Consider the following 16,085-nt stretch of genomic DNA (forward strand, 5'->3'; position numbering starts at 1 on the left):
AGAACAGTTATATATTTTTTGTATCTTTAATTGTATTTTGTCTGTGTCAACCTTCTACGTATTAGATATTTTATTAACAAAAGTACAGCACATTTTTAATGTTAGTCATTCATAACTTAAATATGCTGATAAGGAAATATTATTACATTCCAAACTAGACCTTTATCAATAGCCCAAATTAGTATCAAACAAAACAAAATCTGAGCAAATACTTCATTATTCACACGTCTATAGACAACATGAGTGACTGCACTGTCTAGGATAATAGTCATGATAGATATAATGCACAAATTTTTTCCTTAGTTTAGATTTTAGAATTTAAGTTACTTTTAGAATCTCACCCCAATATGCTGTCAAAGCACCAACACAACCTGGGGGTTGTTGCCCCCGGAGTTGATACCAAACCAGACAAAGGGGCTCACGCTGAGACCCCAACTTTCACCACCTAGGGGGGGGCATAAGACGAGTGACAATGATGTCCGTAATTGTAATGCCGACAAAATTAAAACAGATACGATAATTTTTGAACATGGATACAAAATTATATAACTACCAGCAACATAATCGATATTATATGCAAGTAAATCATATACAATTTTTCAACATTATTGAATTGAACTTGAAAAATTTAGGTTGGTGTCGCAAGTGGCAATTGTACATGTAAATATGTAATTTAAGCTGAGAAGTTAGAAGAAAATTTAATTTTTCCTAATGAAATTTTATAAATATATAAAGTAATACCTGTACCCGCGACATCATCCGTGTTATAGTGACCTTGGCTAAATAGAGAAAATTATTCAATTCGTAATCTGTTTTTAGCTTCTAGCTAAAAAAATTACTATACTTCCTTGCAGTTAGGTTGCCTTAAGTTGCTTACCTTTCATCTCCGATTTGATCCCCCTAAATACTTTTTTCCGCAATAAAAAGTAGACTATTTTCATTCTCGGGGTCTAGACTATCTATGTACCATATTTTATTTAAATCTTATCAGTAGTTTTACTGTCTATCTGTCTGTCTCGCTTTCACGCTAAAACTTTCGCATTTATAATATTAGTAAGAGTGGTTAGATTATATTGTACTATTTGTAATATACCTATGTTCCTTGGTAACATAAAGTCGAAACAATTGTCTGGTGTCCATCCAATAATACCTATTAAATAAATCAGGGTCGCTCAAGCAGGCAATTAAATATAATTCCCAAGAATGCGTTATGTCATACTGTTGCCGCGGAGCAATTTGTTTTTATTAAACGACATCGCTTGTGACATAACAATAAAATGTTGTCAACTTCATAATTGTTATATTTGACGCGGAAATGTTTCAGCGTTAGACACTGACACCTAATAATTTGATGATTAAAAATTAGATGACTATGATGGATGGACGTATCACGAAGAAAATTGTAAATTGTAATGTGTTGTTTCTATTTTAAATATCAAGTAATACAATTTGTACAACGCTATACTTGAAATTGTAACTAAAACATACTTCTGTCTTCAAAGTGTAAGCCCATAACGGCTGTTTTTTTTATATTTAGCGGACCCTTCAACGAGCCTGCACTTTCGTGCAAGTACGCCGTTGGGCGATAATCTAATATACAAAAACAGCAAATAATAGACGAATTAAAATCCACATGACACGAAACTTAATAGATGTATAAGATCGAACTTAAATATAATTAAACGTCTTAACTATAATTCACGTACTTGATTCATTTCAGTTTCAAATATTATGAACTAGCTACTCGCCCCGACTTCGCCCGGATGTACATGTATCGTATATATAAACCTTCCTCTCAAACTATCTATTAAAAAAACCACATCAAAATCCGTTGCCTAGCGTAAAGATTTAAGCATACATAGGAGCAAACAGCGACAGCGACTTTGTTTTTACTATGTATTTAAAACAGTAAGTACCTAGATCTCTTCAATACTCTGGATCTACAGTTTTATCCCTCAGTTGTAAAATTAGGTCTATCTTTGCCCTAAGGGGAAAAGAGGCGACTAAAACTCATATAAACAGCAACAATTTCATGGTGATAGAAATTTGTTGTCTTGTCATAGAATAGACAACCGTGGCACTCTATCAGTGATATCATACCTCGTATCCTTCAATTTTACTGCCTAATTTTATCGAAACAAAAAAAATTGAAACGCAGCTTACAAGGAAATCGTCTTGGTGACTGAAATATAGTAGATGACGTTTAAGACTGACTTCGTACAGTCTACTTTTAGTATATTGGATCATAGATAGATAGATAGATAGGTACACGAATAGAGGTGTGTGTGTGAAACAAACTAATGCAAACAAATTAAGTACATGAATTATAATTCACCGGAATTAGTTTAATTCAATAAACAGCAGAATTAGTAATACCATTATTATACTAAGAAATAGGTACCTACTTGTTGATTTGAGAACATTACTCATTGCGAGCCGGCTGCAATACTCATCATAATTAAATGACCACTGCTTGGCTAATAAAGACTTGTATAGTATCTCGAAGCAACAGACAGCCAAGAGAGAATATTTGATATAAACTGCTGAGATGAGCATACTAGTTACTAAGTCCCGTAAAAGAAAAGTGAGTTTGTTTTTGTTTTATAGCATTTATAAATATCAAAGGGAAACGACATATTACACGTTACAAATGTGACCGTATGTTTGACTGTCATTTCTTAACGCCATAAACATGTCATAACATCAATAGTTCGCGATTCTTATATCTCGTATTTATTAAGGTAACAAATAATATTTTACTAACGTTTTCATGAAGGGGAAGCAAATTGTTTGACCTCCACGAGATCGTTCTAGAATTTTTTAATAAATTTGCTACAATATAACTGATCTGGCTTCGTCCTCATCTTACCATGCACCGCTGATGCTTCGTCAGCCCAGATGAGTGCATTGGAATTTGATATCCATGCATAAAAAAATAAGTTGCAGATGGATGTTCAGTTACGAGTATATGATTTGCAATTCAATTAAGACGTGGATCGAAATTGCGACGGCTCGGTGTGAGCCTAGTTCGAACCCCTAGCGATACCCACAGACTAAAATTAGTATCCGTCAGGCGGGAGTTGGCTTTCAATCGCTCTATAACTCCTTTCGTATATTTAGAGTGCCATCTACACTCGCCTCCTATCGTCCGGTGAAGATGTAAAGACCAGCTGCGGCCAACAGCATTAGAGGAGTCCGAAAACATATGAAGTGATTCATATATAATTACAAAATTGTAGATTTGACTTTGTCAATTAATACGCGATATAACGCAGTAACTGAGACGCAGTAGAGGAAAAGTATAGCGCGTTTCAAACTAATTAAACACTCAATTGAGGGGGCATTAACTTATTAACAAGGCGAATTGTGCAGCAATACATGCGTGCACTTGAGATGGCTATTCATAAATATGAGAGCATTCAACGACTGTAATACGATAAGAGACGGTGCTGCACGACCCATTTATCGACGATACTTCCTGAACATAATCGATGCATCAGTCCAATCAATAAGGTTCATTATAAGTACTGCCATAATTAGACATGTACTATCACAATGTCTTTAAAACAGCACAAGTTTCTTACTCATTCTTCTTGTAATGAGAAAGCTTTACAAATAAGCGGTGAATTAAAAATTTTATGATGACTATTCAAAAGTGCTTAAATTAAGTTTATTTGAAAAAAGGATTTTCTATTCTGTTTACTATGGAGCATAATTAAACATAAACATGACCTAGACTAATCAGAGAATTGGAAATTTTGAAAAATTCGCCTAGGATGTGGCTGTTATTAAGTAACTTGATATCACACTGATTGTGTCAATGTGTCGTAAACTACAAGAATAATACATGAACATACCATCACAACAATTATTATGTATTGGGTAGATCGAGGCATTGTCAATTATAGGCGTCATAATGAATGACATGCTTAAATTTCTGTAGGTAGATTTAAATCATATATTTTTGTTATCAGTGTTTCCTTCACCGAAGGGTGAAGCAAGTCTTTTTTATTGTACAAACTATTGTATCCACTTTTTTTCGAATAACATTTAAAACAGTAATTTGTTTCACAATTTCTAAATAGGCATAATTACCTCTGTGAAACTCTATGCTCTATGAAAGTGAAATTTGCTCAGTGCCCTTAACGATCTAACTACTCTTTTATTTATCACTAATTAATTAAATTATCAATAATGATGTACAATTAGCCAGCTTGTAGTATCAATCATTAATTATCGCCAGACATCGTCGGGATGTAACACGGGAATGTTATAAGTATATGAATAAAACAGATCACTTTAGTTTTGTAAGTGCGCCTACGCAATGCACTCTACATTCCGATGTACACATATTAACGCTGTTGGTTTAAGCTTCTGTAATCACTGAGAAGAGTAGATGAAAACGATGGAACACCACAAGGTGTTATACTTATGAATGTATACTTACATAGCCAGAAGTACCTTTATTATTTGTATACTATTAAGTACCTCTATACTAATATCATAAAGAGGTCAAGTTTGTGAGATTGATATTGGAGGAATTTGCAGCACTTATGGTCTGATTTATAAAATCTTTTAGTGTTGGATCGTCCATTTACTAGAAAATTCTCTGATGATGCGCATTTAACAAAAATGTAATAGTTTATAAGAAGAATAACTATAACTATGTAAATTGTTTTCAATAAAATATATTATTTCTAGCAGACATGGCCACGCGAAGCTGTGGCTCAGGTTCTTGAATAAAATAATATTGGGACTATAAATTGAGATGTCTATCCTATCTTTCAAGATGGATCAAATTACACACAATGTGCAAATCAAATTTGCAATCGGTTCAGTAGTTTAGGAGTCCATCGCGGACAAACAACGTGAGACATAATTTTTATATATAAAGATCATTATTTATCGAGGAAGGCTATATCATACTACAACCAATAGAAGCGGAGCTGCAATGAAAGATGTTGCAAATACAGGTAAAACGAGATACAGAGAAGTAGGACGGGTTAGTTTAGAATATTTGGACTATACAATAGATGACATAGATGACAAGACAAACACTCAAACAATTTACTATAAAAACTTTTTGGTATAGTATACTTAAGTAAAAATAATGACCATAAACTACATTTTTTATATGCTTGATTGAAATGGCAATATGTTGACGGTCCACCTGATGGTAAGTGGTAACCATCACATAAATACGGATATAATATCACACAAGACGCCTGCGGTATTATTCCAACACTAAGATAATGTCATGGCTCTCGTCATGTTTTCACATTTTCACTTCTTCATTAAGTAAAAATAAATAGAAACACATTAGACAAGGTATAAATGTTTAATGTTTCTTATAATTGTAAATAAAGATATTTATTAAAGACTAGTTTACTCGTCATATGATCACGAGATTAGTGGCTGAGTAGCGTAACGATGTCATTACCAGACGGTGTCAGTAGTTTTAAGTACTGTCGCTAGATTGTTCAACGAAAGTTCGCGACACATCGTGACTACTGCACTCCCGATATCCGTATATCTATTGACCGATATCTCTTAAACTCATATAAACTTATTTATTATTGGATTTCAAGCAGATAATAAATAGCTCGCAATTTTTGTGGAACGTACAGCTATTATTGAAAATTAGATAAGACGAAAACTGTTTGTCGTTAGTTTATCGTCAATGTATGGCGTTTACATATAATTAAATGTTTCGAAGCCAAGATTAGAACCCGCGAACATCGAACGTAAGATAGTATCAAAACCTCATCTCTGATTCACCGGGGCCTATAATGTTTCTTAACTCCAATGCTTAACCTTGACAGCGTACTACATTCCATATTTATGAAATTTGTTTAATGTCTTCAAACTCATGGTCATCAATCATTCAATAATTCGTTACGTCATCGCAGTAGTGACATCAGACATCTTAATGGCAATGCCCTAAGTGATCTTTGTAAATATAGCAATGTAATCATCGAATGTTGTTTCCAATTTTGAATCTAACTCCGACGACATAAGAAATTAAGTCAATTTTATTAGTGTATCAAGAAAAAGTTGACCTCTATATACTTAAACAAACGGATTGATAATAAAACAAGGTTATCAAAATAATTAAGTAGGTATAAAAATATAAGCTTATATAGTCATCCGGTTGTAGACAAAGAAATTGAAGATTTTAATGTGACTTTTACGTTCTGAAAGTACAATTTTTTCAATTTACTTATAAGTTTAGCAGATACTGAAAAAGAAATAAAAAATTCATACCCTAAATATTAATCATTTATAAAAAAACATTTTCATGGACACGATAGTCTGGAAGATAAAAAACCAAATATAAAGTGACACAAATAAAATGTACCTCACTAAGCAATCGTATAAGAGCATGCACCTGTAAAGAAATTTAGTACTTATACGGGCAATTTTAAAAGCCATAATTTCCTGGTTAATTTATAATTCTAATAAATGGTACATGAAACTCTAATTATTAGCAAACTATATTTATGTGGCACCTCTGTTGCAACAATTAATGCCGTCGTAACATCGACCTAATCTTAAAAAATTATATGGGGGAGGAGATTGTTAATAATCGGGATTATACGAGTAGCACTATGAGCTAGCAATATTCCTTATCAATTTATTTTCCACAAGATGGCCTCACGTCAAACATGTCAGCTGGTTCGCCATAATGGCCTGATCTCACTTCATGCTTATCCTATCATCCTCCACTGCCGTTCGTATACCGTTAACAAAGGCGGGTCCACCATTCTATTAACTTCCACAAAAAGAAACTATGCAATTTTGCGGTACTGAGTAGGATAATTTGTTACATTTGTAATTTGTAATACTTTAGTACATATAGTCTTTAAATTGGCCATAATTGCAATATTTTGAATCATACTGAACTTGAGAACAGAAGCTAGTCCATACTATATGTATAATAATTATTACTTTATTGGAATATTTCGAGAAAATCAAATCAATCTATAATCTATAATTTGTCAAATCTACAATCGGTTCGGAGTGCTTTCAAAGAAGCTGAGAAGAACTGATAAGAAACTTAACATAACGTATATTAATAAAAATAAATGATTATACCACAACGAGAGACGTAGAATTTTTTCTCATAAAAATACACACACTTGCGGATAAAAGTAATAATTTGTAAATATTCCCCAACTCGATAAAATTGCCCGTAAAAGCACACTTATTTGTAACTAAGTACTTACTGGGCTGGCATTTCATCTCATCAGTACCATCGTAGCAGTCGTTGTAGCCGTCACAGCGCTTCAAGAACCTCACACAACGAGTGTGGTCACACCGAAACTCATCTGGCCGACAGTCTGTCAACAATTCATAAAATATAATTCTTACCTTCCTTTCTTATAGGGTATTCAGTCTTCGAACAGTTTAATTCGTCTTCGCTATTAGGACAGTCAATGTTGTTGTCACACCACTGTTCTGAACAGATGGTCACGTTTGAGTCAGTGCATTCATAGACATTCTCGCAGGGCGTGGCCGTAGGTAGAGGGTAAGGCGTCGTCGTTTCCGCTACTATTATAAAAAAAAAGAAAAAAAAACATAATTAAAACAGCCCCTTTGTACTAGCGATTTTCCAGAGTAAATGTGCAAAGAACGTATTCGTAGCGTAGACGTTCGGTCAACGCGACGCGTGCGTCACTCTTGTACGCAACGGTAGCGTCGCGTAGTTACGATTCTGTCGCAGCGTTTCTGCAGCGCTACCATCGCATTGTTGCAGTTTTCATTTGTACATAAATACGTTGATGTACATTTACGCTGTAGAAACGCTAGTTATTGTAAGAGGGCATAGAAATTAAATAAATAATATAAAAAATAATTATCTCGCTGTATATTATGCATTGGTTGTAGCAAATTGTTGGATTATGATTACAGTATTCTGTAACGCAGGTCACACGGAATACAGCCTATTTAAGCTGACAACGTTGGTTTATATAGATGTCAGAATATTTAAGATCACACCTATTCTTTGTGAATTTCCGTTACAAGTACACAAATATTAATAATTCCATGATGTATATTAGGTACAATTGATTGTTAGGAGAATACCACTAAAAAGCTATTCGACTGCCTCGTCTAAGTTAAATCATTTGCTACTCACAAGCGATAATATCCATAAAAGTAATAATAAATAATTGACTTGAAACATAAATTAGGAAGTATAAAAAATAAAATAAATAATAATGAACACCCACAACGAAAGAATATGACATATTAATATGTTATTGAATTCGCGTGACATACATACAAGAAATTTTACAACTAAAACTAACTAAAAAGTCTCATTTAGTTTTAAAATCTCCGATCAAAATTTGTATATCGTAATGGAAGCTGAATGAAGCTGGTTATAGCTGAGCTGCATGACTGGTTTGATGCCTCTTCTGTCTAATTAATGTGACAAAGCCCAATTTACAGCATTGAATGATGTCATACTTTGTATGTTGTTATTTTTTTTATTGTCTGTAGAAAGTGTAATGCGATCAATGTGTATTTTCATTTCTATCATGTACTTTCCATGCTTCATAAATATTTTCTGTGTAATTGAAATTGTAAGCTGACGGTCCACCTCATGGTAAGTGACACATCATGTTAAACCGCTCAAGCGTTGCATTCCGTGTCTTTTATCATTATCTTGTAATGTTACCGCCTACCGAAACAGCTGCTTGGCGGCTGAATTAGGTAAGACTGATATATTTATGTAGCCAACTTTTTACAGCTACATCACATCACCACATACTATGATAAACCAATGTCCCTACTGCTTGGCACTGACAAAGTAATTTAATTATTTAAAATCAGCCAGCTGCTATCGGTTAATATAGTATTAGAACTTTTGTTATTAAATTTAGATGTGGCCAGATAGGAGATATTGCTATTCAAATTTTTTATTTAGAAAGTACATATTCGGTGTCTCCTATAGTTCGTGATTTTAGCTGTTAACATATTGTGAGCCTTTTATTTTTAGCATCTATATACATATCTTACGTTTGTATTTAACTATATTTATTAACACTGCATATTAAACACCTACACATAGTCAATATTTTTTTTTAACTAGCAACCGCAGTAATGCCTTAGAAGGGTCAGTCAGTTCCGTTTCTTGGAAGTAGCCTAAGAAAAGAAAGAGCTACTTCAAATTAACGTATAATTTCGTAGTGGGCGTTCGAAAAAAAATAGAAAATAAAGAAAATACCATCAGGGCATTGACTTTCATCAGTTCCGTCATTACAGTCATTATATCCGTCACACAACTTCAGTTTTTCGACACAGCGGTTACTATCACACAATATCTCGTTGTCCGCGCAAGTCTCGAGTGAGGTGTCTGCAAATATTGTTGTACAAATGACAATTATTGAATTAATGATACTAAATCATTGTTACACCTGTTTAATGAAAAAGCAATAATACTAATGAAACTTAGGACTAAATAAGTGATTATGGTTATAGTTATATAAGCGACCAAAATGATACTTTTGAATTTAATTCCCAAAGGTTTCATTTAATTCCAACTGACATGAAAAAGCCTTGTTAATCAATTTATAGGTACGTCTACGTCGGCGTTTGGCAAAAATTATCAGCAGAATATGGGCATATCCAATGTAGCATTCACCACCGCTAACAACCCTATCTAGAATAGACCCTACTAGGCCTCATTCGCAATTTAAGACCATTCTTAAAATACCGACACGTACCAATATCGTGACATTTCGACTTTAATATTTAAAAGAATATAAATCTAATATTTTATTACGTAGATAATATTATTTTGAAATCAATTTCAGGACCCTTTCGACCCTTTTTGTTATAAAGTCAGATTTTTCTCCTTTAAAATGATTTTTACGGATTTCCAACATTAACCTTTATACAAATATTGATGGTATCGGCGTTGTGTAAACCTTTGAATTTATAAGGCCTCTTGTCCTTAGGGCGTAATATTAACGAACCAATGCACACCAAAGCTAATCTAATCCTATTACAATTGGCATTTTTAAATGGCCATATTTATCAATATATTTAATATTGCTACTACTAACAACAGTTTAGTAATTCAAGATAGTTACATTATTGACTACATTTCTAAACAAAAAGTACTACAATGTACCATAATAGCCATTGTATGATCGTCCCCATAGTAAATAATAAGCCTCTTTTATGATAAAATTGGGTAACATCATCACCAATCTAGATATCTCTGTCGCCCAATAATAAGACATATTTTTAGTTAAAAGTAATTATATACGTTTTGTTATAATATGTATGCAGAAAGTTTATTATTCCAAATATTTACATTATTAGGGAAAATGAATTGTTATAGTAAGGTGCTTTAAAACTATAAGTTACAGTAACAGGCTGTTAAGGCATACAAGGTTTGATTGATAATATTTCTATTAATTGGAACAGCATGAGTTGTAAGGCTTGTCAATCAGCTTAGTCTCAAAGAGAGATCAAGAGAGATATTGGTTCTAAACAGATAGCAAATGAGAACGTACGTTAGCAAGTTACCAATGCCATCAATTAGCTATTGTATTTATTACATGTCCTTTTGATTCCTAGCTGACCGATCTGCTGCAATCTATTGTGGTATATAAGGCCTAATCAAATTAGTGCTCAATAATTTAAACCATAATAAATCTCTTTAATAAAATGTGCAACAAAAATAATATAAGACCCGATTGCTTCATTGTTTTTAAAATAATAAGAATTGTAAGTTTAAATGACTTTGGGTATTAGTATTATTAAAACAGTGCCCTTTCAAGTATGCAAAGAGACAACAACTCGTCCAAAGACTACAGACCTTTCAAGTAAAATCAGTGCTATGATACTTATTATGAAAGATCCTCAATTTTTTAAACCATTGCTTGTAATGTTACATCTGTAATACTGTAATAATACAATCTGCTTAAATCTAACGTTACATATACCTATATATGTTTATCAATGACACTAGTGAATTTTGTCATTGAGTAAGGTTCGATTTCTTGGAGACATTTAGAATTTTATGTATCGTAAAAAATAGTAGATTATGCCAGAAATACAATAATAGGTAAATAAATAAGCAGTTATATATCTAATAATATGATTTTATTATATATTTTCCCATATTTTACCATACCTATTAGTTGTTTGACCACAAATTAAATATTGAGCACGAATTTCCCACTGACCTTATATTTAAGTATAAGCAAAAATATATGAAATAACCTACCGGGTCCAATGACGTTAGTACTGAATTCATGGTCGTTGACAGTGATCGCTCCAAGTTTGCCAATCTGCTTAATGTGATTTCGAAGCAGCTCTGTGATTTCGTTAAGCTTATCGGCATCGTCATGGCCATTTTCAACTATGTCCAAGGTCACTTTGCAGGAGAACTCATCTACACGAGATCTGGGTGGGGTAGAAAAATATAAAATCAAATTAAAAATACATTAGATGATATACATCTAGAATATACATAGAATTATAGTTAGAGTTGTATAAATTAAACTCATTTTAAATTAGATCCCAGATTCATTAAAGCTTTATCTTTTTCAATAAAGAATATTTGTACATATCTGTCCTTCAATAATAGATATAATAGCCAGTAAATGTACAAAATAGTTTCAGGACGTAAATATTACTTTATTCAAAGTTCGATCTGTTACTAAGATATTATTGCCTATGAATGGATAACTAAAATAATGTGGTATTCTGATAAAGTAAAATTTAATTTTTCTAACAGGTATTAAGCGGACATTCTACGAGTATACGAATAGAGCTCTTTTATTTAATTTTATATTATAGCACTGAACGACAAATTTTTTGGGATTGGTAATGGAATACTATGTACAATAAAACAAAGAAATACATTGTTCCCTATGTGTTGAGTTATGATCACTTCATTTATAAATTTTTTCAACAAACTTTTAATTTCGATCTCTATTAATACAAACAAAAATATTTAAAAACATTGCCCGAGTTAATACATTCGAATGTCCCATTCGTTATATTGTATTAGCTGTTAAGCGTTATCGAGTTATTGGTCCAATGATTTGTGTGATCTTATTCTTTGGTACATCAGTACATTCATTATCATTAGTACATCAATCATCAAGTAGTAATATACTCACTGTATCCTCACTAGACTTGCTTTGTAAGATCCTAGCGGTTCAAGCAGGGTATTAACAGCCTCAGCCAAGGTCTGAGAGAATTCTCTGAATTCTATAGAATCTCTATTGGAGTATTCGTCCTTGTATGGTTCTTGTACATTGAACGATACGCGTAGAGTCTCTGAAAATGATGATGAAACCAACATTAAGATAAATACCCAATAATAAATAACCGGTGACAACTCAAAGCACTATGTTTCTAAAACCTAAGATAAGCTGTGTGCGATAAACAGTTTGACAAACAAACAGTTTTTTTAATACATACTTATATATAGTATGTAATTATAGAAAATACCTAAATCAATAGAAATGTTCATGTAGTATGGCATCTCACCCTACCGAAGAGCAAGGTAGTGCTCTAGAACAACTAAAATTTTTGTAGACATTAACACAGCCGCTTTTATAATTTACCGTATGACTATCATATTATATAATGTTTTTATCATTGACGTTGACAATTCCATGGAATGCTTTTTATGTAAATGAAGTGGCAAATATCTGGCGGCCAACCTGATTGTAAAGTGGAAACCGTAGCCTATGTACATGAACACCATCACGAACATCACGTTAACATATACCATCACATAATCATGTGATGTTCGTGATACTTCATGCGTTGCGGACACATTCCAGTATGTCATACCTCCGTAACATATTACTGCTGTATCGCTTAACCGAAACATATCCTCTACTTGGCAGAAGAAATAGCAAAGATAGATGTATCCAGATAACTTTACAGATACAAAGTCTATCTCTGTGAAATAATGATGAATAGTTAGCAAAGAACGTGAAGTAGGTAAGGTCGTTGATGAAGAAGCACTTTGACGATGCACTAAGAACAAGATATTAGTCTATACTCACTTTCTTTAGAATCCATAACACTTCCCCCAAACCCCGAGCCATCACGGTCTAGATCTTGATCACTGAAATGTACAAACAAAAACTTTATTTGCAATGTATAATAATAAAAGTAAAGTTACGTACTACTAGCTTCTATCCACAGCTTCTCTTATGTTAAAATTAAAATTCACCTTCCTTTTAATAACAGTATGAAAAAGAAATATGCTAACAATTCGGCAAAGTTTGAAAGAAATTAGATGACCCAATAAAAGGATTCATATAAGACTTACTCCACCCAGTATCTATGTAAAGTACTCAAGAACTGTCCTCAGCTTCCTATGTATCTCTCTACCAAAATTCATCATAATCAATTCAACGGTTAAGGCGTGAAAGCATATCAAACTCCGTTTCATATATATAACACTTGTTAGTTAGTATTGTATTAAAATTAAAATGGTCATCTCTACACGATGTTATTAGACGCGTATAGTCAATTCCAAATTATTAAAGTTAACAAATTGACTAAAAAAAATATATAAAATTTATATTCTTATAAATTTAACTGTCTTTCTACAGACAGTGAGAATAAAGAATAATATAAATAATTGATATACTTAAGTGGATAAATGACAAAATTTGAAACTTACAACCCGTCATCGTCGTCGGCAGTAGGTTGAATTTCCGGCTTTACCGATGTCGTGACAGGGGAAAAATCTGCAATGGTAAGGTATTGTTTATTATTTTATCTATGAAATAGCAAATACGCTAGACCATAGACCTAAGGGAGACCTAAGGGAAATACCGTCGCCAACATACACGAATAGCTCCAGGGCTCGAAACAGGAGGAATAATATATTTTCTGAATACACACATAGGGGTGGGTTATAATAAATTACTTACTACAATTATATTATATAACTCTGTTTAAAATGGTTCAGAGACAAACTAATGTAATAGCTGAATACTATTTTTATTCGTTGAAAGATTATTTTATTTAATTACAAAACAATTTTTTATACATATTAATATGTAATACATATAATAAGTAACACAATGTAGAAAAGACAAACGATGTTCGTAATCTGACAGAGCCTTTGTCTTTACAATGGGAAACCGGCGAGACGATAGACAGTACATTTAAATAAAATGTAAGCCTAATTAAGGAAACTCACCGAAAAAATTTGGAAAAAATTGCCGCTTGATCCTGCGAAGATGGTGGCTTATACCGACGTCTGTTGCCTTAACCTCAAAGAATTCATTAGATGAATCTTCCTCGCCCTCCCAGTATAGATCTTCACCGTTTGTCGTCTGAAAATTTACCGAATCAAATGTTATCTTAGTAATGTTATGAACGCGAGAGTTTGTAAGTATAGATGTTTGTTACTCTTTCACCCAAAAACTACTGAATGTATTCTTATGAAACTTCACAGTAATATAGATTACGCATCCAAATAACAGAAAGGCTATTTTTTAAATTTGAAATCGCGAGCACAGTCGTTTAAATATATTTAAAAATCACAAACATCAAAAGTAATAAGCCGGGACAAGTCAGGCAGCGCTATCTAAACCCAAACTAAGCAATGCTTGAGTTATAGGCACCAGATAACTGGTAGTGTACTAGATACTATATATAATAATAATAATATCTCAGGGCAATTCACAGCGCCATCTAATCTCAAGCTAAGTAGAACTTGTATTATAGGTGACTATGACTATGACCTAGTAGACAACTGATATAATTATATACCTACATACATTTTTTTTTTGTAAATACATAACATATATAGAAAAAAAAAACAAATATAACATATGAATAAAATGTACACACGTGCAGATGTAGTACCCGAGCTAATAAAAGTATTTAAAAATTATTTTACGGAAGCAAATTATATAGTACCTATATAAAAAAAAAGTTGAAGATATTCAAAAACCGGTGTTTACCAAATAAACGAACATACAAATTTTACCTCTTTATAATATTGGTATGGACAATTTCGTTTTAGGTAATTTTTTTTAGATTGTTTAACAGATTCTTTTATCTTTATTCTAACAACATATTCTTTGAAAAATCTATTCTAATTCCTTGAAGCGAATAGTTTTCATTTCATTGCGATTTTATTACAAGTAATGTATACAGAAGATTTAATGTGAGAGAGCGTTGTAGCTTAGTGGTTACTGCCTCGAATACAAAAAGGTCGTGATTTCGGCGACACCAAAGAACAGACTTTTTGTAACAATTTATATATCTGTATCTCCGGTGATGAAAACACGCATAAAAACTAAGCTAATCCGAGAAACGGTGGTAGGCTCACCACCACATAATATTACATTGGATTAAAATAGGTACCGAGCGACATGTGGGCATGACAAGAGTAGTGTTCACTCTACCTCATCTTGGATAACAGCTGTGATTATCAGAAAATAGAATAAATAGAAGGGGAACGAGGGAGACAAACCAATCTTCAAAGGACGTCTTTGGTCCGTAACGGATAAGCGTACGAAGGAGTAGGTATAAAGTTAATAAGCGAGTAGCGATTGGTCAATCGTTCTGTGAAGCCCCGCCCAGTAACGATCCCGTTACGAAAATTGTTATAACCTCAAATTTTACAATACACACACGATGAAATAAACAAAGGCTACCGAGTTCAATAGTTGAAAGTTTTTTTTTATTCTGACAATTATTTGAGTAGTGGTCGCCTAGTGTTTGAAATTTGATCATAATTCACTTAATTTCCAAGTATAAACCTTATTAAGGTTCTATAGTACCTATGATACCTATGAATACGTGTTCTACCATAAGCTATATGCTATTTTTTTTCATTTAATAATAATTAATTTAATTGTTTAAGCACTATAATAAGAATTTCTGCATTCTTCTCCATATAAACCTTACTTGTATAATATTTTATACTCGTCTGTCCGCATGATTAAAATTATTAAAAGGAGTACAAAATTTGTACTGTACTGTGTGTTGATATGTAGATATGATATGATATGATATTCTCATGGATAAATAATATATGCACATGATAGGTACCTACTTTCTAATCGATAGGTCCCAAA

General features: G+C 32.7%; 1 protein-coding gene across 1 annotated transcript in view; it reads right to left on the reverse strand.

The window, feature by feature from the left end:
- LOC131853112 (basement membrane-specific heparan sulfate proteoglycan core protein-like) overlaps nt 1-16,085 on the reverse strand; it is a 237,222-nt gene that overhangs the window by 145,550 nt on the left and 75,587 nt on the right. The window contains exons 2-8 of the mRNA XM_059203927.1: nt 14,195-14,330; nt 13,670-13,736; nt 13,044-13,105; nt 12,144-12,303; nt 11,243-11,421; nt 9,230-9,358; nt 7,372-7,551 (exon numbers count right to left, since the gene is read on the reverse strand). Of these exons, the coding sequence (XP_059059910.1) occupies nt 7,372-7,551; nt 9,230-9,358; nt 11,243-11,421; nt 12,144-12,303; nt 13,044-13,105; nt 13,670-13,736; nt 14,195-14,330 (913 nt within the window). The remainder of the gene's footprint in view (nt 1-7,371; nt 7,552-9,229; nt 9,359-11,242; nt 11,422-12,143; nt 12,304-13,043; nt 13,106-13,669; nt 13,737-14,194; nt 14,331-16,085) is intronic.

Source organism: Achroia grisella, unplaced genomic scaffold, assembly GCF_030625045.1.
Source record: "Achroia grisella isolate CSIRO2021 unplaced genomic scaffold, CSIRO_AGI_Agris_v1 utg874, whole genome shotgun sequence".
Taxonomy (NCBI): Eukaryota; Metazoa; Arthropoda; class Insecta; order Lepidoptera; family Pyralidae; genus Achroia; species Achroia grisella.